This window comes from Thermobia domestica, chromosome 11 (genome assembly GCF_964235325.1).
Source record: "Thermobia domestica chromosome 11, izTheDome1.hap1.1, whole genome shotgun sequence".
In the NCBI taxonomy this organism is placed as follows: Eukaryota; Metazoa; Arthropoda; class Insecta; order Zygentoma; family Lepismatidae; genus Thermobia; species Thermobia domestica.
The window spans coordinates 159,047,209-159,069,342 of record NC_137464.1 but is presented as its reverse complement, the minus strand read 5'-3'; the positions used below and the strand labels follow the sequence as shown (position 1 = coordinate 159,069,342).

Genomic DNA, 22,134 nt, shown 5'->3' with positions numbered 1-22,134 from the left:
CTACACTCGCACTATTTTTCCCTTTTTATTACCACTTCTCACAACCCATCGTTTCCTTCCCATCATCCTACTTTCACATGCTCACTCTTTCACATCACTGTTATCTTTATAGCTTTTTCTGTATGTTGTGCAAGACGGTTTTTCAGATTATTTTTTTGGAAATTTTCCCTGATATATAATTAGCCACACAGACTTTCCCATGTTCATGAAAAAACAAGACCAAGAGAACACGACAATGATGATACATAAGTAATATATTTGGTCTAGGAATTAATTCGTGCGGTTGGTACGCACACATTGAAGCTGTAGTACAAACACAAAATACATAAATACCTTAAGAAAAATATTGTCCATCACTAGCCACCACTTTCGCCCATCTGTCAGGCAATGTACGGATTCCGTGGCGAAAGAAGTCCTCATCCTTGGAAGCGATCCAGTCAGAGACCCATGTTTCGATATCTTCTGAAGAAGTAAACCGCTGTCCAATCAAATTGTTGTTCATGCAATCGAACAAGTAGTAGTCCGAAGGAGCAACGTCTGGTGAATACGGCGGGTGGGGTAAAACTTCCCATCCGACATTTTCTAAATAGGTTTTGACCGGTTTTGCGACATATGGGCGAGCGTTATCATGTTGAACAATAAGTTTATCATGTCTGTTCTCCCATTCTGGTCGTGTTCTGGCCAGAGCTTGCTTCAAACGCATTAATTGTCGTCGATAACGTTCTCCATTCATAGTTTCACCCGGTTGCAGCAGCTCATAGTACACCACACCTTTCATATCCCATCATATGCACAGCATAACCTTTGCACAGTGAATATCTCGTTTTGGTTGTGATGGACCTGGTTCACCTGGTTTCACCCAGGCCTTTTTTCGTTTAGGGTTCTCGTAATGGATCCACTTCTCATCACCCGTAATAATTCGATGCAGAAACCCCTTTCTGCTCTGTCGTTGAAGCAGCAATTCGCAAATGGTTTTTCGTCTTTCAACGTCTCTGTCTTTCAATTCATGTGGAACCCAATGTGACATCTTTTGAATCATTCCCATGGCTTTCAAGCGTTTGGAGACTGTTGTTTGATCAACGCCTAATGCTGCTGCAAGTTGTTCCTGCGTTTGACACGAATCCTGCTCGAGCAATGCTGTCAATTCTTCGTCTTGAAATTTTTTTGGCTGTCCAGCTCGCTCTTGGTCTGCCAAGCCGAAATCACCACTTCTAAACCGTGCAAACCACTTCTGACACGTTCGCTCAGCTAGAGCATGGTCACCATACACTTCCACCAAAATACGATGACTTTCAGTCGCACTTTTCTGCATGTTAAAGTAATGCAGCAGGACACCCCGCAAAAACACTTTATCAGGCACAAATTGCGCCATGTTCACTTAACTACAAACTGGTGTTGTTGACGCTTTAATCCACTGCCCTATACTACGAACGATACTCGATGACAGGGGTTTGCAACACATGTGTGGATACACGGAACTGTGGGACGCTCCGTTCGTTGCGCCATCTCTTGTCCACCCGCACGAATTAATTCCTAGACCAAATATTTTCCCCTAACTAACTAGAACAATGAATAATAGAAAAATAAGTACAACGCAATCTATTATGAAATTAAAGAACACTTACCTAATATAAATTCCTGCACAAAGCACGAACTTAAACATTTTCCGTTAAACTTTAACTTGTAACGTTAGTCAAATGATGAAACTTATGTCACACATGAAAAGAGAAAATCACAGTGAGGCACTCACCAAAAATGTGTGGATGTATGTACATAAAACTTGCTGTTCTATATTAACGACATATCTTTAGAAAAAAAAAGTCATTTATGTAATTCATTTCACTTCACAAACGCGTTATTTTCTCATCAATATTGTGCATATTTTCCATTATTTTAGTCTTCTTAACTTCAAGATCGTTCAGAATAATCTTTATTTTTCTGCTTTTAGCTTCTTTTTGTTTCTTTCTTTTCCTCTAGTCGTTGATTTGTTGCTTTTGCAAAACTAGTACAAACATTTCGTGTATAATCATGGATTTCTTATAGATAATTTCTCAAAATCATCTGAAGAAGCTGCTTTATCTTACACAAACCTGCATGCTACTAAAGTTTGTCCTTTTAAATAATCTGCTACACATTGCGCATTGATTGAAAAAAATATTTGTAGATTTGAATTTTCATGAGAGAAATCAAAGTCACTTCAATAAAATCTCGTAAAACCTGAGATTTTGTGGTGATAAGACTGTGATGTTTCAAAAATAAAGAGAGCAATGAAGAAGGAAATCTACCAAATCCTAAAGCATAGCATCTGGCGATTAATTGACAAGGAAATCATACTATAACGAGATAAGGAGCCTAAACATTTGTCCAAGCTTGTGTTTATAATTCAGAGATCCACACCGAATTGAATGATGTCCCCTAATCTTTCAATTTCTACTTTAAAGAACTGTGTGATATAGGAATGCATGACAGTGTAAGTAATCGCTGAAGCATTACGTAAAGAAATGAGAAGGGACCTTTAGAAATTCTAATCAACTTGTTAGAAAGAATGTCAAGAATGTGTAAGGCAGTGATTAAAGGAAAAGAAAGTTACTTTGAACAAAGCAAAATGTAGAATTATTATGATTATTTTTTAAAATTCTTAATCAATTTTTTTAAAGCTACATTTTACCATTTAAATTACATTTTACATAAGTGGTAAAATAAATTATATAATCATCGACTAAAGCAAATTTTTTCTTTTTACCTCGTTTGTATCTTTATATAAAATATACAATTGCCTTTCTTCAAGCGTAAGTCATATACATTAATGCGTGGAGATTATGTGGAAAAATAATATATATAAACGAAAAATTCAATTATATTATTAGTAAATTTTATACAATTTTAATAAAGAGTTTTCCAAAAAAAACGAAAATGGAACAGCTTTGCTAGGAGAATTGATCTATGAATTGATCTCTCTCTCTCTCTCTCTCGCTATACATACATATATATATATATATATATATATATATAGTTTATTCAAGGAACGTTCAGTTCCTCATGTAAACAGATACACGTGGTAATTGTTTCACTTTATTGGTTAAAGAGCCTTGGAACATCCATGCGGCAGAAGAAAATAGTCCATTGTCAAGCTGTTTTTCAATGTTTTTGTTGCTTGTAAGGCTCATTACCAGAAATGCAATTTCCTTACTGAAACAACACGGTGTCTAAGAACTAAATTGAATTAATGCAATAAAAGAGAATGCACATGCGCAGAAAGTGGCTTTGACCCACCTTACGCGCGAATCACGGTTTACAGTATGGCTGCGTGCGAGGAATATGTAAAACACCGACAGGGCACAAGCACGTGCTTCTCGAAAGAAGCGCTGACCGATAGCCAATCATCCGATGACTGGCGGAGTAATACCATTCTGTATTGTTTACATCAGGATCAGAAGGTTCGTTGAATGAACTTATATATATATATATATATATATATATATATATATATATATATATAGATAGATAGATAGATGTATATATATATATCAGTGCTGCGACCTGTTTCAAATGAATGTATTTCAAATACCTATTTAAAATACAAAATGCCATTTTGTATTTTATATTTGAAATAGGTTTTGTAGTCTATTTTGTTATTTTTCATAATATGCAAAATACAAAATAGGTCTGCTCTTGGTAATAAAATATTACGCAGTTTACGAACCTGCACACAGTATACTAGAAACTAACAGTTATAAACATTACGTGGCGTCAGCATTGTAGATTGCCTGCTGTTGTGGAACTTCCAGTCGAAATCCCCGAAATCATGCGAAGTTTTCAAAGATATTGTTGGTGTGTCTTCCACAATACCTTGTCGTAAAAGGTGGAATTCTTATTTTGATAGTTTAATGAAGCTTCAAAACGTAAAAAGTAAGTTCAATGATGCATGCTTTGCACTGGAAATTTCCACTTTTAAAGATAACGCGTTGGAATTTCTTGACGAGTACCAGACTTACGGGGAGGCGAGCGAGGCGGTTGCCCCGGGCGCTGATAGCAAGAGGGCGCTGAACGAGCAAGAAAAAGGAGAAGTATTGTGAATGAGTAAACATGCGTCGCTCCGGAAAGGTATTGGCGCCCTATTAAATCAATATTGTTGCCGATTTGCAAAGAAATAGAGTTAAAGATTTTGTTTCTTGCTCCTCTCGAACCCTAACATTTCAATAAGATTGTTAACAAGTTTTTACTCTTACTTAAAGGAAGTTATTAGAATGATTTTTAATAACCATGTGATATACAGTACAAGGTGCCGAGTAATGACTTACAATGTACGCAGGAGCGTTTTCAAAATCAGAAACGGTAAAACTCTGAAATACATGTTCGGCGTTTTGATGGCAAAGGGTTTGCTTAGTTAATCACGCTGTGCTACCCAATCGGATTAATCACGGCGGTGAGAATGAAGGTATGGAAATGAGAAGAATGAAGACACATACGCAAGCTGCTGTTTGCGCGGGAATATGAAAAATGAAGGTAAACAAGTGGAATAATAACATTTTTAAAGTTCAATCAGTTGTAGAATAGAGGCTTAAGGAGTCAGAACGTAACCCAACGAATTTCATCTTTTTGAAAGACTGATCACTACCAGTTTTTTTAAAATTTATTATTATTCCATTGACATATGAAATGCTTCCAATTTCAATATGAATTTATTGGGATCATTTCTCCATCAACTACTTTGTGTGTGTGTGTACGTATCTAGTTATGATATTTTTTGCATTTAATATATATATGGGTGTGTTAGTGTATTTTTAATTTGTTAATTTAATGAATAATAAGTAACCTTAAACTTAAAACTTTCATTCATTAAAAAAATAAGTAATTTGTATAATTTCAAACATATGTAAATAGCCAAACTATATTTTGGATTTTAAATACAAACATTAAACATATTCTTCACCTCTATCGGTCAACATTGAGAAATTCTCAAAGACGGTCTTCTGAATTTCCGTTACATTTCACAAAATATTTTTACCGCAAAAGAATCGAAATTAAAATGTTACCTGTGTGGTTACATACAAAATAAAATTGCGAAAGTTTACAATTATTACTGGAAATTAATGCTGTCACCTATTTCGAACATTTTAAAAGCACATACTTTCTAATGTACTGAAATTTAATTTCTTATCGATAGTAAGAGTTGTACATGTTCATAACCAATCCCCAAGTGGATTTGTATACAACCAAAAGTAGTTTTGTCAAGTTTAACAAAAAGTCTAAAATAAACCTCTTAAAAACAGTTTTATTTGTAAAAGAATGAGTATTCATTTAACAAGACCGTTACATTACTTAATAAATTTGTCTTTTCAACTCAGTGAATTTCCTGACAGATTAAAACATGCAAAACTTAAACCTCTACGTAAGAAAGGCGCGAAACAAATGCAGATAATTTTAGACCAATCTTAATACTTTCTCCTTTCTCAAAGATATTTGAATCTGCAATACTTAACCAAATCGTTGCTTTTCTTTCCAAGCACAACATTATTTCTACGTCGCAGCATGGATTTCAAAAGAACAAATCAACAACTACAGCAATGTATGATTATATTGAACAGGTACGGCAATAATTGGATAATGGGAAGAAGTATTGGGTATTCTTCTGGATTTGTCAAAGGCTTTTGATTTAGTATCCCACAATATGCTAATTGAGAAAATAAAAGCTTATGGCTTACGCGGAGTAGTAAATGATTGGTTAAAATCCTATCTGAAAACCGGACTCAATTGGTCGAAATAATATACACGGATAAAGTAACGTCATCCCGTAGTCATTTCTTGTCACATTCCAACCCAGTTTTAAGCGGTGTTCCACAGAACTCGGTTTTAGAACCTGTCCTTTTTCTGCTATACGTTAATGATATTCCTAACTACATTCAATCAGGGAAGTCAACCTTATATGCAGATGATACAAGTATTCTCATTACATGTGAAAATTATGATACACTGCAACAAGAAATAAAAAAAAAAAAAAAAACACAAACAATCAATTACAAAAATGGTTCACTTTGCACGGTTTAAAAGTAAATACAGAAAAATCGGTGGCCCTGAACTTTCACCATTTATGAAACAAACATACTCATGACTTAAATGTATCAATCATGAATTCTGACTTAAAGTATGTAACTTAACAAAATTCTTAGGTTGCATATAAGTAACACCCTTACTTGGGATACCCACATAATGTCGTTAGCACAAAAACTTAATAATGTTTTCTATGCCTTGAAAGTTATTTAAAATATTTTGGATATAAATAGCTGTAGAAGCATTTATTTTGGTATCTTTCAATCTTTGTTAATGTACGGCATTATCTTCTGGGGAAATGATTCAAGAAGTAAATTAATCTTCCGTATTAAAAAAAAAAAAAAAAAAAAAAAAAAAAAAAAAAAGTTGCTAGAGTATTAGCGAATACGAGAGTAAACGAACCATGTAAAAAACTTTTTATAAGACTACAAATATTACCACTGTCATGTCTTTATATATTACAGTTATTAATTTTCACGCGCCAAAATCTTAATACATTCTTTGCCAATAAAGGAAACTTTCACTGTCATAATACTAGTTACAGGGAAAATCTCCACATTCAAAATCACCATACAGCATTGTTTCAAAACGGTCCCATATACTTAGTTCCAACATTATATAATAACCTCCCTAAAGATATTGGTAACATTGAGTCAATGAATGTATTTAAATCAGTTACAAAGAAGTATCTATTGGACAGTTGTTTTTATTCAGTGGATAAATACCTGTCTGCTAATGCAGCTTGTAGATTGTATAGTATAATTTTGTCTCATATAACATGTCTCATATTTTGTCTCGTTATTGTTTTTTAGTATGTAATAACTATTTTTGTACCTTATTTATTGACGTGTCCGATTCATACGCTTGTCTTCCTTCGAGCTTCATGTATGGCTAATGAATGAAAATAAAATGAAATGAAATGATCGCTTTTGGCTGTTGCAGTGGTCTGTCGAAGCAGTTTTATAAAAATTCAGCGTAGTATAACAAGAAAAGCTGCTTCTCTTATATGTAATGAAAAAAGGAAAAGGAAAAGCTTGGTAAGGTGAGTGTAGGGGGCGCCTAATTCCACTTCGCCCCGGGCGTTAAAATCTCTAGCTATGGCTCTGACGATTACTTAAATTGTATGTAGCCCATCGCACAAAGACTTGATCGACTCCAATAGTCTGACTCCTTCTTTTAATGGCAAGCTCATCCCAGAACTTATTCGCATAAAGAAAGTTCTGGAAAAAGTGGAACTACGTTCATTAAAAGATTGCAATCCAGTAGTGAAGGTACTGTTAAAGGGCATGGACAAAAGATTTCTTGAATATTTAACCTTGGAGTCATCAGTAAATGATGTTATCCTTGTTTCTGTCACGCATTCGTTTTTTAAACTTAGATGAGTTCCCAAGGAAAACAAATCATCTGTGAAAGACTCATTTATGGAAAAGATTCGCCATGAACACTCAACTGACAAGACTGTACCATCAAATGGGAAAGCAGATGATCTTAATGATGAACAATATTATTTGTTCGTATCAGACACCAGCGATCACGAGGAGAATATCTGTGCGTCCTCCAATGTTCCTCAGCTGCAATGTCCCCAGTACCTTCAGGATTCAGATACTTCACTGTGTGTACTGGAAAAGTACCCTCTTGTTCTTAAATTATTTAAAAAGATCAATACATGTCTGCCAAGTACAGCAGCTGTTGATTGACTTTTCTCCTTTGGGGGCCTCATTATGACACCCCACAGAATGAGTATGAATGAAAAAATGTTCGAGAAAAAATTGTTGCTGAAAGCGAATAAGCATTTCCTTAAATGAAAGAATCGTGTTTGATGCAGGCCTAATGAAAGTGTTTGGTGTTGGTTAGTGCAAAGAAAATGATTGCGTTTGATGTCTAAACCATTATATGAACCATAGTCAATACAAATATTTTGCAGACTATGTATAAATTAGTGATACCTATTTTGTATTTTGCAAATGTATTTGAAATATGTATTTTGTATTTTAAATATACTTCTGGAAACTATTTTGTATTTTAAATACATTTTGTGTTACTATCATTTTGTGTTACTATTTTGTATTTTGTATTTCTAATACGTATGCTACCTATTTTGCCCAACACTAACACACACACACACATATATATATATATATATATTATGTACAATGATTTCTAATTTAGTGAATTAAACAAGGTGCTCTGTAAATTTATATTAAATCTCTTTGTAATTATACTCCAAAGTAGTGTTCCTGAAATAACAATTTACTGTCATCCTTTCATTTTTATTTTCTTTCTTGTTTTACAGATGACAGATAAGATGAACTTAATTTTTGAACCAGCAGATTTGGAACAAGCATCACCAGCCACAGTTTCTCGCTGTGGTATGATTTATATGGAACCAGCTCAGTTAGGCTGGGAGCCTTTCTGGATGTCATATAAAAATTACCTAAATCAGAAACTATTAGTGGAGCAATGTGAACTTCTGGATGAGCTTATAGAATGGCTTATACCTCCAATTTTTGAATTTTTTAGCCATAGTGCTAATTTTTTTTTGCTTGTGTCCGATATTCATCTCTTTCATGTTAGTATATGCATCACTTTTTTAGTTTTAAGTTTAGTTTTAACAATTCAAATTATTGACATATGGAAATTTGAAATTGGTTTCAATGGAAATTCGTTACATTTCTTGAGATTGTGAACAATGAAGTATTTGAACATTGCTTCAGTCTTTTTTTCCCTAAAATTATTTGCGTCAGTCCCTTATTTTTCTAAAGTCGCTTTAATAATATTATTTTCTTGAAATGCACATCGTGATTCATTAATCATGTGCTCACCCTTATGCCCATGTTCGATAGCAGATAAGTCAGCTTTATGGTGGGCAAACACAAGAGATCGTGAATTTTCTTGATGCAGTTCGTATGTGCACTTTATCATAAATTATTTCGTAGTCGTTCATGTTCCAGTTTACATCGCATTTCACTCATACGGTGTTTCTTTGCGTAAATGATAAATAAATAAAATCTTACTCTGCCTTTCATCAAGATATAAGAGATTACGGGATAATATCGTAATGTGTGGTAAAGATGGTACACAAATTATTTCTTTTCCCCTTACCTTTCATTATCAAAAGTTCTATACAAGTTCTTTGTACACTGTGCAAATAAGTAGGTATTCGTAAATAATAATTCTTTCTCTATGAGGTTGGACATCCAACCGTAGCAGCGCGGAGGTCTTTGAGGCTGACGGCTGGAATCCTTCTGCCTGTAGCAGCGCGGAGATGAGATAGTATTTCGTGTCCAGTGCAGCGCACGGTGATAATATTTCCTACGCAGTGCAGCGTGGAGATAGGATAGGAACCTCTTGTCCAGAGCAGCGCAGAGGTAAATTTAGGGAATCTCTCCTGCCCAGAGCAGCGCGAAGAGAAAGGTAGGAATGGTCAGCTGGAACTGATGTCTTCTGGCTCTTGATGTGCTCTTCTACAGCCATATTTGGAGGCGGGGCCTGTGGAGGGATTATAAGGGTCCTTCGTGGTTTTCCGTGTCCTTCTCTGTAGATGGCGTCTGTCGGCTGCTTAATGATCCTTGTGAAGAAGTATATATTGTTGTTTACAAATATGAGGGAATATTGCAATATGCAGCTTTTGTCGCTAAATCATCCTCTTTACTGAATTCCTTTAGTGAATACTGTATGCATATAGAGTAGTTTAGCTTCAATATATAGTATGCTGATTGTTATCAGGGTTATCATTTGATCATCAGGGTTAAAAAAGGACGTTCCTGGTATTTAATTTATTTTCAATACTGTTGGTGGATATTTTGTATTAAAATATGTTGTTATAAATAACTTAAAATGTTGTACGTTCTTTTCATTTATTATTAACTGGTCTTCGGGTTCCACAGTATGAGTAAATTATAGGTATAAGTATCAAATAAACTCAAGGCTAGCAAGAACGTTAACTTCCAGAACAACTGACTAACCTTAACTTTACTATGAAAATTGTATTATATATATGGGACAAGTACGTAGAACATGATTCAAAATATATAACAAGTACTCACCGCTGTGCTGAACGGAATTCCATAAGTCGGTCGTATTCGATACACACGTGTATTCTTTGGTCAAATGAAAACAATAAGAGTGAACATCATTTCTGTTATTCACATTGGTTTTAACACAGTACATCACTCTTAGTATTCATTATTTTAAGCATATGTCCTCTCTGTAGTCCAAGATAGCTATACATTAGCATCTAGTAATGGTCACTAAAGATTTTTATGACTAGCATAAAAAACGTCTCTACAGGCAAAGTTGAATGCAAAATTACTTAATAATAATCCAAACGTCAGCATAAGAAAATGAAAATAGCTGCGAATTTTAATAGTCGTTGATGTGTAGAATTGAGCTTCTTAATATGATCATAAGTATTTGACAAATTGTCTTCAAGTATTTGCATGAACGCCAAATGAGGTTACTAAATACCACAAATAGACTGAAACAGAATATGAATAGGCAGAACACTCATAGTAAACTATTATCCAATTCCAAATCACTTTGTATCCCATTAATATACTCTTTTATTTGCCTCCAAAATGGCTACATATCTGTGGACTCTTATTTATAATATAACTCGTATTCAAACACCTTAATTTTCGACAAAACATTAAACTCCATTATCACAGTACTTAATACTCCATGTGATTTCCAAAGAATCTGAACATCAATAAATAACAGTATCTAATCACACTCTAGATGTTGATACTAATTTAAAGAAACTTTTCTGTCCACTTGAATAAACTTACAACTTGCAGTTTCTAACTTATTGCAAGCCTCAGCAATTGTCTTTCTTTGGTCATTTAAGGTCTAGTAAGTTTCCTTCCTAGAAAACAGTAACACCAGAAGCAACCGTTTCCCTCTTCTTTACAAATTTTACTTTTGAGCAACGATAGGCGAAAAGAAATTATGCTGTTCGCAGATACTGAATTCATGCATGTTCAAGGGGGGCTAAGCCCCCCTATAATATATATGCGCCTCGCTACAATATCTGCACACATGCATTGAAATATTTGCTTTTTTCGGAAATAAAAGTCTTAAAAGCAAAGACTTTTTAAAAAATAGTTTTTTTTTTTTTTTATTTTGCCAAACCTAATTGTTCTAATTAACAAACCGCGTTCTTGTATAAAATCGAAGTTAAATAAAAGCTGAGAAATTAGATACAGACGCACACAAACGCTTTACAACGTTAGTTAGGAAAAAATGGCAATATATTGGTTATTGCAACCGATCAGACAATATCCAGTCGTGACTTTTGTTGCTACAGATTCCAATCTAGAACAGCCCTTCTTAATTTTTATTGCCCCCTTGTACAAAAGTCTGAATTTAACTCTGGGTGTTCGTGAAAAAATTCAAATTCGAGATTGCAACGGATTTACGCGTTTCATGGGCCCTGGCGAAAAAGTAATTTTTTAGTGTCTGTCCATCCGTCAGTCCGTATCGATGTTTGTGTACTCATCTAGAGGTTCATATCGTTCAACGTATTCAGACTAAATTTTGAATTTAAGGTATTTATAAGATTCTCCAGGGGATTTCTCGAAATTTCTTCCAACTCCGAAAATAAGGGCTGTATATTGAAGGGTGAAAATTTAAAATAAGTGTTCTTCTGTCGAAAGTTACTCAAATGATTTTGTTAATTTTTCATAAATGAACATTTTATTAACATTCCTATAATATATATAATATGTCATTCTTCTGGGAAACATTCAGGACGGGCAGTGTACTCTTGAGGGGGGATTTTTTTTTTTTTTGCAAACATTTTTTTCGAAAATCGACCACTTGATTTGGTTGTTGTTTCACAAATAAATGTTTCATTAACAATTCTACAATACGACATAAATCATTTTTCATGCAAAAACCACAAGAAGTGAGTTTATTTCGAACAATTTTCCGAGAAAGTATCCGTTAATTTTGTTCTTATTTCTTAAATAAATATTTCCTTAACAATTCTATCATGTGGCATTAGTCATTTTTTATTAAAAATTCACAAGGAGCTGTAGGGGTTAGTTTTTTCTACGGAATTTACTCAGAAATTGTTAAGTTGACTTTGATTGTATTTGATAAATAAATATTTTTGTAAGAACATTACGATGTGGCATAAATAATTTCTCATGAAAATAATTTCTCAAGTTTTTTTTTTTTTTTTTTTTTCAAACAAAGTTTTCCATATACATTTGTTATACGTTATATAGATGGTGTTTCAAAACAACACCGACGAAGTTTGGAAGGTTATTCATGACACCAAGATAAGACAAAATGCATAGACCAACTTATAACAGTAAGTGGTTCGGACCTTGCCTGTTACTGTTCGGGAAAGCCATTCATAACAGTACTGGGTCCGTGTCCTGCGGTCCCAAGGTGGGCTTGTGCATTTACTATGGTCCGGGACTCGATCCTCTATACTTTGGATGTCTCCTTTAGGCTTTAATAACAAGTTGGATCGTCCATTAAAGCTGACCATATAACCGCTGGACAACACGGTTCAGAGTTCGAGCCAGAACGTTTTGGGATACCGGCACAAAGCCAACTCTAATTATATTCTCAGTGCTAATGCAATTTAATAATGTAGGAATTATTATGTTGCATAGGCGCTGGTTATTTGTGCTGAAAAGAAAATTATGTTAAATTATTTCTTCAAACTAACAAATGCAAATTTATGTCGTGATAATTATTTTGTAAAGGATACTCGAAATTTCACTTTTCACTTTAATTAACAACACTAAAACTTCACGAACATATACTACATAATTTTTAGACACTTTAATTTAATAACTGATTATAATAGTAAGATTTTATATTTGGCCCATTTATTATTATTGTAAACACGGGAGGCGCGGTCGTCGCGTGTTACCGGTTATATTTCATTACATTGTTGATTTACACGATTTCACTGTCACTGTTCACTTACTTTGGCGCTGAAGGATAATTATTTTTGATGATTCCAGGTGGATGTCCTGAAGGTTACGGGTTGCATTCTCTCTCCATCCTTTTGGTCTTCTTTGCGATGGACATGTTGCTTTTCCTAAGACGACTTTAAAATTAACTATCACATACAAATACTTTGAAATTTCAAACTATCTTCTTTGACTGCATTTTCGTTGTAATTGATGTTCTTTTAACTTATTAATGTGCGGTTTAACAAAATGGTATGTTTTTAGTCGCATCAACACGGCTTCCATTGTATCTCGCTGTTGTGCACCCAGAACACTTGTCAGACTAATTTGATTTTTCTGTCCGTCTCTCTCACGTTGCTACGCAACGGATCGACTCACGATGTACTCTGGTGATGTCAAAGTTAAAAATAGCTATGACAACCCATAGGTAGGAATTTTTAGAGACGACGTTTGTCTACTGTGCTAAATTTTAGCTCCTTATTTGGGAAGACGAGAGGAACACTACGATCTCCGCCGCAGACGAGACGCACATACACATATGCATATTCGTTTGTTGGCTGAGAGAAAAATTCTTGAGAGTGCTTTTATACAAGGTTCACTCAAAAAAATAAAATTTTCTTCATTATTGATCGATCAGCTAGACCGTATAGTTACAAACTTGGGTGCAGAAATCCGTCATTTCGGATTTATAGGCTGTCGAAACCACGAAAAAATGAACTTGAAAGCTTCATAGCTATGGGACCTACCGTAATCGGATCAAGGCTTCGCTTAGGAACTAGTATGTACCATATTCAAATATCCATGTTTCAGAATCCTGTGGTACTTCCGCAACAATTTTTATAGGGGGAGTTGACTACGGGCATATAATTTGAACTACTCACCAACTACTCTGACCTACTCTGCATCCGTCCCAGGTTGATCTATACTTTTTGTCGTATGTTGATGTCTGGAATCACCTGTGAACTGTACGTAATAGTTCAAGTAGCAACTTTCTACTAACAACTTATCTTGATTTGTTATATACGTATACCTAGCTAGCAACGTAATTATTGAGAGGAACTGTAACTGTCTGCAGTATTGCCAATATGTTGCGAAACGGACGAACAATATCGTCTAATATCAAAATTCGCCTAGTATTTTTGGATTGACCAAAATTGAGTTATATATTATGTATTATAGGTTTGATCTAAAGAAATTCACTCCAAAGATTATTTTGTTAAAAATTCGACATATCTTACTTAAATAATAATAATAATAATAATAATAATAATAATAATAATAATAATAATAATAATAATAATAATAATAATAATAATAAGAAGAAGAAGAAGAAGAAGAAGAAGAAGAAGAAGAATCGACTTCAAATATGGGACTTGATATAATATGTATGTGATTTCACTACACGTTTTTAAAAATTACTCAGAACTACGGTAAACGTATTTTGCAAGTTTTGATAACTAGGCGCCTCATTTTCATCTCTAGATGTAAAATCTCAGCCAAGTATGGATGGATATTTGCATTCCAACAGAAATAGATGTAAAATGTTAATCTCCAAGTAGCATTGTGTCATTCACGGAAAACCACACTCAATGTAAAGCAAAAGCCCGAACTAGTCATAATATTTCTTACAGAAGGGACAATTTGCTTTTCTTCACCTTTTATTCTATCGTTGTACTTATAACTGTTGGGGAGATGCGAACATTCCTCATTGTTGCTTTGTATAACACATGTCGTTTCATACGGCATCGTATATTACATCAAATCAAACTTACAGTATAGTCTACATTTCATATGACTTTAATGATAGTTAATTTTAAAAACGCAATACACTTCCATACATCGTATCTACTGTATAACTGAAGTAGAAGTTGGATAAAATCTTTATTGTGCGGAGTCGAGTTTTGAACTCAACAGTTTTTTATCCATTACAATCTTTGCAGCTTACATTTAATCGCATAATATTTGAGTAGCAGCATCTTTATATATAGGACATTATTATCTGTAACAACTGTATATATATATATATATATATATATATATATATATATATATATATATATATATATATATATATATATAGATAGATAGATAGATAGATAGATAGATAGATAGATAGATAGATAGATAGATAGATCGCATGCTATATGCACACACACACAAACACTTCTTATGTATCTTAATTATTATTTAAAAGTGCTGTTGAATAGCCCGTGAAAGCGACAAGCCTCTGTTAGCCTAGGTTGTATTGATGTGGATATCAAACTAAAAGAAATAAAATATTGTATTACCTTAGTGCTCATGACGTTTAATCATACCAATTTTGTAATATTATAAAATTGGGTAGGATTTCTTGTATTGTATAGATATTGAGAATCTACAATAATACTATGTTATTTCGTGTTCTCATAGGAAGATAGTAATTTAGAATACTTATAAATAAACTTAACATGAAGATTCAAATAATTTGTACATTTTTGTAAGTTGTTTAAGTACTGTATATCCTTTCATTTTCCAGTCTTTTACACGTCTGTTTACATGCATATTGAAAGAGGAACAACAAGTTAGCACAGCTTGGCTACAGGGTGTGTTCATTTTTTGCCTGATTTGGGGATTAGGAGCTGCTCTATCAGGTAATGTAGCGGAATAAATGAACAACTAGATGTTTTCATTTATGAGTATAAATATTTAATTTCCGTACTCCCTATTCTTACCAAAGTACTGTTCCTTACCTAAGTCTTGAAAATGCTGACAAATGCCAGCGAAAAATCGACTTTTAATATTTTTTCAATAATCTATAAGAATTTGGAGGAGTAAAAATGAGTACTTTTGAATTGCTGGATGTATAATTTCTGCTAAAATTGTATTTGTTCATACATAGTCTTTATAGTTAAGTTGAGGCTTAGTTTTGTGTGTGTGTGTTTCTTCATTGAAACAAATAGAAAGTTGCATTGATTAGGGGCATATATTTCTTCAATATATTAATTTATATACAGAGTGAATCGCTAAGAAAGTGCAAACGTCACAAGCAATTCCTCTAAGAACAGTTAACAAAAATGTCTATATGTGTAATATTGCACTGTTCCGGAAATATACAGGGTTTTCGAGAATATGCTCAATAGAGAACAGGACGCCTATTGTATAGAAAACACTACGGTCATAGTCCTAAACTGTATAAACGATACAAGTTCTAAACCGTATTGAACCACACATGCAGTAGTCCTAAACCGCAGAAGTTCTAAAAATCAACTAATTGCGCAAGTCCGAAACGGTAGAAATGCTAAACTGTCTAATTCCTAAAAATCTTTTATGGCGCTGCTGTCGCGTATGTCAAGAATACTGTAAAAACAGTAAGAATATGGAGCAGATACCACCATGTTTTATCTAATATTTAAGTTTGTTGCTTTTAGCAGAACTGCACACGGGGGTGAATGGGTTATACCTCACATAATGCGTTATTGAAATTTTAGGAGATCTTCTAAAAACAGCGTAATTTAAAGTTACGAGAAACTTAAAAATATATATTTAAAATAAGTATAACTAATACAAGACCAACACTTTTAATCAAGGCCGCACCCAAGGTTTAAGGAGGGGAGGGGTCAAATTTAAGTACGAAGCATTGAATCAATTTAGAAGCAATACCCGAGTTCGTGTTTTTTGAGTTTCTGTATTTGGTGTCCTTATGTAATATCGTGGTTTGAAGGAGTGGGCCTACTGTTAACGTGAGCTTCGAAACACGGCCGAGGTTTGAATCCTGTTCAGTTAGAAATGTACAGACCACCTGCAAGATCAACTCTCACAGTATACGAGGTCTAATATGAAAATACAAAATTGCATTTTCAGTGATAGCAATTTAAATCTATTCACTTTGTCATGCATGTTTCCTCATTTTTCGATTCTGTCACTTTAGAAGTTCTCCAATGTCCTTGAAATAGACAGATTCAACTCTACTAAAGATATTTGCAATGTTCTGAAAGACAAAATATTTTATTCTCCTATTTCTACAAATAGAAAATAGTTTCCAGAAGAGATTAGTTCAATTTGATTTCGTGATGATAGCATTAAATTGGCAATCTCATAAGTATACTAAGTAGGACAAACTGCATTTAGGCTATAATTTTGTCCAAAGCAGGTTGTAATACCTACTAAGCGCTTGTCTTTCCTTTGTATAGAAGTAATATCAATAAGCGAAAAAGTCATATTTCATAATAATAATTCTTAATCCTGATATCTCCTTAAACAATTACAAAATTTACTGTATCATATTGAAAGGATATATTAGTATTAAATGTAAGGTAATACCTACATGTTGTTTGATTCATAAAAGAAATGCATTCAGTTAGTTATTATCAAATTTTGAAACAGTATGCTTTTATTTTCAGATGATGGAAAACAAAAGTTTGATGCCTTTTTTCGTCCCCTTATATTTGGCGATAACAAGGATTACCCTAAACCCAAATCTTTCAAGCTTACGAAGGGTAATCTTTTTTCTGACAGAGGCACGATTTTTGAATTTTACTATGATAAAAAGAATAATAATTGGGCTTTATGGGCAGAAAATTTGGAAAAGAGTCAAACTGCTCCTCCTGCGAATGCTAAGGTAAGTATTCAGATAGTGAAGCATATCAATTATACGTAAGAATGGCGGGTTATTTCAATTTTTCTAAGTATGAATTAAAAAAAAAAATCGTGCATTTCTGTTAGGATAAGACTATTCGCGGAAATATTTTTCTCATTCTCGAGAAAAGCACATAAATCACAAAAATAATACGTATTAACGGCGTTAAAAATATTTTTAATATGTACAAGGTGATATAATGTTGTTTGCAGGTCGTCAGTGGTGATATTCCACAGTAAAATTTCTTGAATGTTAAATAGTCATCACTGGGTTAAACTAAAATTTGTAGGAAAACATATGACTCACGTGCAAAATATGTGGGGTTTGTAGAGTTCTATTAGGTACCCAAAAGGATTATTTCAGATTTTGAATCTACAAAGTAAAAGGAAGTAAATGGAAAATTAGATATAGCCCCCATCAGTAGCAACAAACTGTTTTCAACACACGGACACGCTATGGATTCCACAAACTAGAGCTCAGCGGAACGTGAATAGAGAAAGTGTCCAGTATGTAGGTTACTGCATCGAGGGTTCTGAACCATCGTCCTGAAGATAGTTATTTAAGGAATACTAATCCGATAGTACAATATTGAGTGAGTGTGAGAGATGCATTAGCGTTTTCCAATTTTTTATGCACCTCTCAGTTACTGCGAATGCAGAGTTACGTTGACTGTCTAGCCAGATGGAAGTGATTCTTATACTATACTCCAAACAGTCCACTGATCACGGACTGCAACTTGTAGATGGTGGTTGGTTTGGTTGTCTGTTCGTGTTGTGCTAACCAATAAGACGCCATGGAGTATCGCAAGAACGGATCCTTCCGATAACGAGACAATAAAGAAACAGAGAGTATGCTTGTCCCCTTTTGAATCACAGTCAACTCATATGAAACTCATCAGCCTGCTTTATATCGTTTCACAAGCTGGTATTGGCAAATGGTTTGTGCACTGCAATCGAATAATTTTACTAATTCTTAATGCCTTATGTGTTTATCCATTGTAGGATTTAATATTCCATGAGTGCCTCACTATTTCTTATGGACAGAACGTAATGATGTGTCCTGAAGGGATTTATTGAAGCTCTTAAATTTTTAAACATCTGTGGCACTGTACACACATTTGTTACACCCCTACCACGTACCCCGTCTTGTCACATTTTTCTTCCCATTTTACTAGCGATTGTTGTTAGTAATAAAACATACAGCCCTGTATAATGCTGTGTCAGGTTCCCATATTTATTGTTTGCTCACTGAGGTCCCCATTTGACTTTAGCGACCACAACTAGCAGACTACAAAAAGAAATAGTCAATAACATGTTACTTTACTTTTTTGTTTATTTATTTATTTATTTATTTCACCTCGATATAAAAGATGTAAGGGGTCGATATGCAGTGTCACAACGTGCAAACAACAGATTTTTTGAGGCGGGGAAGCTATCTAATAATTGAAAGGTTTGTGAAAGAAACTTGTGCATATAACAAGAAAAAGATGAAAGATAATATACAGGAGGAACTTAGGAAGGTGTGTAACAATAACTCTGAGTTGATTTACTTCATATAAAATGATGGAATGTCTGACTTTTGTTTCTCCAGCAGTGAAACTTCGAGTTTCTTGAGCTGGAAAGTTAATTATCTCAACAACTCAAGAGTTTATATATTGTACTTACTATACCGAAATTATAACCCAAAAATTATGACCTGTAAGTAATCAAATTTCGTAGTGTGTTCACCTATATAAATATTTTAAATCTGGTTTAAATACAAAAGCATCAACTGTCTAAATTAAATAGATTAAATCTAGGTTGTTTGTAGAATCTAATCCAGATTATTGAAACAAGCTTTAAACTTATTTTATGCTGCCAACAGCTACGCAAAACACATTTCGACATTTCCTATAAAAAGATCCTTTAGATTAAACACACCTTTATTCAAACGATTTTTGATTAATTTCTTTTTTAAAATTAAAAACCAAAATCAAAATCAGATACTTGCTATCTGCCTATAGTAATGCAAGGCTTATTGTAACTCCACCTTCAAATATCTGCAATAACTGTCAGTTAATCACAATGTAAGTATCTTTTATATATTACTTTTTAAAATTGCTTTTAAATTGCATATTTCATATTCAAATATGACATTCATATTCATTATGTTAAAAATAGTTAATAACATTAAAACTTCCCTAACACTCAATTATGAAAAGTGCATTTTCCTCATTATAAGTTGTCTCTCTCTCTCTCACAAAATTCTGTAAATAATTATTCTAAAATATTACGTAAATTTAAAGCCAACAACCAAAACCTCAATTGTCATTTAAGTCTCTAGTATCTTGTAATTTTCAGAAGATTACAGTGTAACTCACGAAACCAATTATTTATTGTAAATATTCCTAAAAATATTATTACAAGTATCTCTATAGTTTATTTATTTATTTATTTATTTATTTATTTATTTATTTATTTATTTATTTATTTAAGGGTTTGTCATTAGGTTGTCTATTAGCTAGATAATTCGTTGTATCATTTTAGTCTCTCACCACGATTGTATAATTCAGTTTAGTTAATCAAACTCTCGATTAGTTAGATGGCGCTGATACACTAGTATAAGAAATAAAATATTATGTTACAATTAGACTCTGGATGTTTAGGCATTAAGAACCGCAAAAATAGGCAGGCAAATAGGCAGTGAAAATGTTGAAAACGGACACTTAATATCTGAAAAATATAAACTAAACCTACGACTAAATAAATATATATGTACAACTTAAATAAGGTAATTACTAATTAGCTACTGAATACTTAGAATTTTTTAGTCTCCTTTCATATTGAAATATTCAACATGTCTTGACATGAAGATTAAAGTGGAGAAACCTCTTGAAATCTTCTGATACGTGGGTAGTATTATTAGTGATGATGTGTAGTATTATCAGGAAGTGCGAATGTAAAATAAAAGCAAGGGTAGGAATGGCGAAATAAACTTTTAGGAGAAAGAAAAGATTATTTTGTGGGACCCTGAATAACATGTTGAAAAAAAAAAAAAAAAAAAAAAAAAACCCTCATGAAAAGCTTCGTATGGAGTATTGTGTTGTATGAGGCAGAAACATAGATATTACGTAAAAGTGGTGAAAAACGACTGGAAGCTATGGAAATGTGGGTATAGAGAATTAGCTAGGTCGAGGGAGACAAAAATGAGGGGTTGTTAGAAATGGTGAGATGTAGGGGGCGAAGGAGGCTATAATTGATGAACAGTATCAAACTAGAAAAATCGTACGGGAAGACGAAAAGGTTAGGTGAAGACCGTGGGGCATGGAAACTTCTCAATTGCGGCATGTGACCTGATAATAATGGCAGAATATCAATGATGATGATGATATCAATATTTTAGGCACGACTGTAAATCAGTCCAGTAATAATGAATAAATATGAAAAAATCTAAATTTTACCGAAGAAGTACTAGCAAATTTCTATGTAATTACCATCAGTATATCTGTTTATATATATACTGATTTTTTTTCCCTGATTTTTTTAATGTTTATTTAAGCTCTGAGAACATGAAAATGTTCCCATATATATAATGCAAGATGGTTACAATTAAAGAGCTTCTATTCACGGCGGTCCAGCGCGGGCTGTAATTAGCGTATTACATTGAAATTTGGTAAATATGCTAATGAGAACATGCGGAAGCGAGTATATTAGTTTCACTTTCCACCACAAGGGGAAAATGTGGCGCTGTACAGGCCGTAACACACGCGAGTTCACACTTCATACACACGATCGCGTGAGGAACAGCATGGCTATTAATAAGAGAGACCTATACTGTTAGTAAAATTGGTCTATCAGAACGAGAGCAATTACAGTGCAGCTTTGAGTGAACATCGGCGTCTGAAAGGAATGAGAAGAGGACCGCTATCAAGAAATGGCTTAAAGAAGATGGTACTGAAATTCGAGACAATGGGTGAGTTGCGTGTGGTTCTAGGAAGAGGAAGACAACGCATTCCAACGGAGATTGCTGTGGCTGTTGTTGACAACGCAGCACGTGCTCCATATTCCGCTACCAGTGCTCGGGGTGTGTTACGGGAATTGGCCATTCCATGATCAAAAGTGAGGAAAATTCGTATAGCGATTTTACACTGGTATCCTTACAAGATTTACACAGTACAGCAACTGAAACTCCAAGATTCGTTCCGACGCCTTGAGTTTGCCCTTCGGTTTTTGGCACAGATATAAGTGGATAACATGTAGCCGTGAAATATCCTGTGCACTGATGAGGCACATTTTACACTAGAAGAGCAGTGAACACGGAAAAGTGTCCGTACAGGGCTCAAATAATCCGCATGTTGTGCAGGAACAGCCATTACACTTTCCGCACGTAACTGTGTGGTATGGATTCGCAGGAACTTTCATTATTGGCCCGTTTTTCTTTGAGAAGATGACACTCCAAGGAGTTGTCGCCTGTACCATGACATCGGTACGTTATAGGGACCTTTTGGTGCGACATATTCTTGCATTCCCTAACAGCACAAAATGTGCTAGGTATGTG

General features: G+C 34.0%; 1 protein-coding gene across 3 annotated transcripts in view; it reads left to right on the top strand.

Moving 5' to 3' along the window:
* Dnah3 (dynein heavy chain 3, axonemal) overlaps positions 1-22,134 on the top strand; it is a 567,072-nt gene that overhangs the window by 297,868 nt on the left and 247,070 nt on the right. For all 3 annotated transcript variants that reach the window (XM_081731270.1, XM_081731268.1, XM_081731267.1), the window contains exons 32-34: positions 8,345-8,620; positions 15,499-15,613; positions 17,363-17,580. In XM_081731270.1, coding sequence (XP_081587396.1) covers positions 8,345-8,620; positions 15,499-15,613; positions 17,363-17,580 — 609 coding nt within the window. The remainder of the gene's footprint in view (positions 1-8,344; positions 8,621-15,498; positions 15,614-17,362; positions 17,581-22,134) is intronic.